General features: G+C 45.8%; 1 protein-coding gene across 1 annotated transcript in view; it reads left to right on the top strand.

Annotated features, from left to right (window-relative positions):
- Positions 1-3944, top strand: part of LOC126492560 (cytochrome P450 2B1-like) — a 17662-nt gene extending 13718 nt beyond the window's left edge. The window contains 1 exon segment of the mRNA XM_050129055.1: positions 2947-3944. Within this exon segment, the coding sequence (XP_049985012.1) occupies positions 2947-3128 (182 nt within the window). The 3' untranslated portion in view covers positions 3129-3944.
- The last annotated feature ends 414 nt before the right edge of the window (positions 3945-4358 follow it).

Below are 4358 nucleotides of genomic sequence, written 5' to 3'. Positions count from 1 at the left end.
AAGGTCGGATAGGGGAGCAGGGAAGCACATATCTTAGTTAAAAGAGCCACCTTAGTGTTGGCAAGAGACTTGAACCTAGAGTGGCTCCCAGGAGCCCAAGGCGATGTCCCCAGTTAGTCCCTTGGGAAACTGAGGATAGGGAACCTGAACTGACCCTATCCTATAGCATTACTGACGAATATCTTTCATATCACCATAGAACCTTCATCTGGTGATGGATGGAGATAGAGACAGAAACCCACACTGGAGCACTGGACTGAGCTCCCAAGGTCCCAATGAATTCATTTTTAACAAGCTTTAGTCATGAAAAAACTCCATTTATGTAGATAGATTCCTTATCTTTGGGGAGAAAGGAAAGTCGAAGAAAGTATTCCTTAAAATTTTTCTTTGCGTGCTAATTATTGAACCTAGTGCTTTGTAAATGTTAGGCAGAAGCTCTACTACTGAGTCATGCCCCCAACCACTCTATGGGGGATTCTAGGCAGGGGCTCTACCACTGAGCCACACCCCCAGCCCCTCACTGGGGGATTCTAGGCAGGGGTTCCACCACTGAGCCACACCCCTCCAGCACTTCATTGTGAGATTCTAGGCAGGGGCTCTACCATGGAGTCATGCCCTCATCCTCTCACTGGGGGATTCTAAGCAGGTGTTCTGCCACTAAACCACATATCTCTGGCAAAAACTATCCAGAGTTGAGTGTCATAGTGACTTTAGTGACCCAGGGCTCAGTGCCACCCTGAGATGGCCAGTTGAATCTTCATTCAGTGTGCGGACATGTAAAGTGCATTTCTCCACTCCATAGCTGTCAGCTTACAGGACAGCAGGAATGCAGAGGGTTACTCTGGAAGCATCTAGGAGATGGAGAGATAATGGAGCTGAAGCAGAGATCGTAACAAAGAGAGGCACAGTGAGATTGGGACAAGGTGTACTATTCGTGCTAAGTGTCAACCTGACGATCTAGAATCTCCCGGGAAGAGGGTTTCAGTTGAGAAATACCTGTCTTACAATGGTCTGTGGGAGGCTTTCTTGGTTGGTAATTGATATGGGAAGATGCAGCCTATTGTGGGTGGTATTATTCCTTGTTTGGGGCCCAGGCCTGTGTAAGAGATGCAAGGACTAAGCTGAGCTCCAAGGAAGTAGGTAGCATGCTCTCCTTATAGATGTGGGTTGACCAGTTGTTTCCAGTTCTTGTTTCTTTGACTTCTCTGGCATGACAGTCAGTGATCTGGACTTGTGACTCAAAGAGAAGCCCTTTCCCTTCCCTTCCCTTCCCTTCCCTTCCCTTCCCTTCCCTTCCCTTCCCTTCCCTTCCCTTCCCTTCCCTTCCCTTCCCTTCCCTTTCCTTAACTCTGATTGTTTTTGGAGGGTGGGGGTCAGGACAAACAGCAGAACTGAAATCAGGGCAGAAGAAGACCATGCAGGAAGAGTCATTTTATGAGAGATGGATAGTGAACTGAGATGATAGAAAAGGGGAGGGAGAGGTGTCAGAACAGGGGGGAGGGGAGGATGGAAAATGAAGGGAGAGGACCAGAATGAGGAATAGACCAAAGGGACATATGGAGGCAAATACTGAATGAATAAGTGATAAGGGGAGGATGGGTGTAACAGAGAGACAGAGACAGAGAAGGTGGAGGGGGATATAAACAATAGGGAATTTAGGCACAAAGAAGCAGAAAAGGAAAAAATGTGAAAGGAAAAATAATAGCTGATGGGTAAAGAGATACAAGTTGACAGCCCTGGCCAGCAAGCAAAAAAAATATAGCTCAAAAGTGTTAGAGCCAAAGAGACATGAACGTTGTCCAAATCGCCAGCTCCAGGCATGGGGACTTTGTGTTGAGAGTGATATACACCATTAAAAGCAGCTCTGGAAAAATCTGGGTCACAAAACCAGTTCTAGGAGAACCATCTCAGAGAGCTACTCCATGAATTTAGAAACTCATGTCACCTAAATTCTGGAAAGGAGGTGTCCAAAGGAATAGGGTGTTTTCCCTAGACACCCCTACATAGGCAGTTCCCCAACCACTGGAGGGCACAGGGGTTGCTGGGAATCCCTCCTCCACCTGTAGGCCTGAGGCAGCCAGCTGCAGATTAAGAATCATCAAGGTACAGGGCCGGTGGTGGAGCCTCTGTCTGGGCTTTCAGGCTCCCATTGCTCTGTGCTGCTCCACGACCAAGGTGACAAGCCAACGAGGGCTCCTTATACCCTTGAGAATCCGGTGGGTTCCATGGAGCCCTCATCATGTTCCCCTGCCCATTCTCAATTGTATGAGCTTCTGTGTTTGGGAACATGTTGAAGTTCTAGTGCTGAGACCAGAAAGGGGTGGGGGAAAGTGGGGGAGATCCGGAGCATCTTTCTCCTCTTTCCTCTTCCTCCTCCTTCCCTTCCTTCTCGTTGGTTTCTAAGATGCAGTCTTGATATACAGCTGATGCAGTTTTGAACTCACCATCCACCTGCATCAACTTTTCACATGCTATGATTACAGCAATGCAGCATCATGCCTGGCTCATATAGAATTATTAATATCAGCCAGGTGTCAATCGAAGAGTCAGTACGAACATCTATATTTGTGCACATAATAGCCTTATGATCTGGGTATCATTGTCCTCTGAGAGAAGTTAAGAATACTAATGATATCTTGTAATAAATGTATGTCCCCCTACCCAAGTATCCATACCCAAGTCCAAGTTGGTCCTTACTTCCTCTGGGGCAATGGATGCTTTAGAAATCCAGCTCTGTCACAAATGAATGTGGATCGCCCACCTAATATTTCACACTTATTTTTTGAGGTATGGAGGATTTCTTTATAGTCTCTCAGAATTGCAGGTAAAGAGTCAAACTTACATTTATCCGTTGTAGTGGATACAGCTGTCTGGGTTTAGGGAAGGGACAGTCGGAAGGTTGTATACTGCCCTGGGGCTCACATGGCTCATTCTCTGTGCCCACAGGAAAGCGCATTTGTCTTGGCGAAGGCATTGCCCGCAACGAATTGTTCCTTTTCTTCACCACCATCCTCCAGAACTTCTCTGTGTCCAGTCCTGTAGCTCCTAAGGACATTGACCTCAGGCCCAAGGAGAGTGGTGTAAGCAAAATACCCCCCAAATACCAGATTCACTTCCTGCCCCGCTGAATGGACTGAGGGAAGAGAGTCTATGGATTTCAGTGTTTTCAAGGGCTCCTTATACCCCTGAGAATCCGGTGGGTGCCATGGAGCCCTCATCACTTTTTCTGCCCAACTATGCATCATGTTCTCATCTGTGAATGGAATTGAAAAAACAAAACAGACAGTTAAGTGCATTTCTTGAACAGAGAGACTTCTGGAGGCCACAACTTATTCTGAGTCATTTCTCTCACACTTTTAACTGCTGCAGTCCCGACTTATCCACACTCCGTGATCTGTGCTAATGGGCTCTAGATGGTCTCTCCTGAGTCATCTCCATCATATTCCCATGTGTGTGTTTAGAATTGTGATCCCCTTTATTGGTGAGTAACAGAGGTCACACACAGCATCACACTGCAAGTGAGTGGGGCAGCAAGATCACACCATGACTCCAGAGCAAACTTTGCTACGGCAACTTCCCTCCCTTATGTGCATTTGAATTAAGATGAAATTCATATAGCAAAACTGACTAATTGTTTAGTTTAGTATTTTGAGACAGAGTCTCATGTAGCTCAGATTGACCTCAAAATCCTATATACATGAAAAGATGACTTGAACTCTGGACCTGCTTTTGTCCATTTCCTAAGTGCTGGCATTATAGGCACGTGGACCTACATCCAGATTTTAGACTGGCTGTATTTTATCATCTACATTATAACGTCTTTTAATTTATTCACAACACTGTACAACTACAGTATCTAATTCCAGGCATTTTGTCACACGTAATCACCCCCACACACACCCCAGCCCTGACCTGTTAAGAAATCCCCCAAGTCCTTTTCCTCATAGCCCCTGCAGAATCTGGTTTCTGTGTCAATGGATTTGCTTGATTTGTCGCATAAAAATAAAACCAATTAATGTGTGATATTTTATGTCAGGTGTCTTAATAAAACACGTAACACCATGTTTTCCAGGTTCCTATGTTCCAGGGTACACACCTCCATTTGTCTCCCTCATTTTCTTTCTTAAAATCCTTCTCTCTAGGCAAAGACCTTCTCAGCCCATGGCTCTGGGCTTTGTGAGTTTACTTAGATTCTCTTATGGTCCCTGTTAAGTTCTCTAAGGATCTCATAAACACATAAAGCCTTCTCTCTGCTTGCGGGGGTGTCCTTGCTGTGTTTTGTTTTGGGGTGGGGGTTACTTGTTTCTTGAGACAGGGTTTCACTGTGTAGCAATGGCTGGTCTTGAACTCACTAAAAT

This window comes from Alexandromys fortis, unplaced genomic scaffold (genome assembly GCF_014885135.2).
Source record: "Alexandromys fortis isolate MF-2015 unplaced genomic scaffold, M_Fortis_MF-2015_v1.1 scaffold_293, whole genome shotgun sequence".
NCBI lineage: Eukaryota > Metazoa > Chordata > Mammalia > Rodentia > Cricetidae > Alexandromys > Alexandromys fortis.
This window is presented reverse-complemented; position numbering and strand designations above follow the sequence as displayed.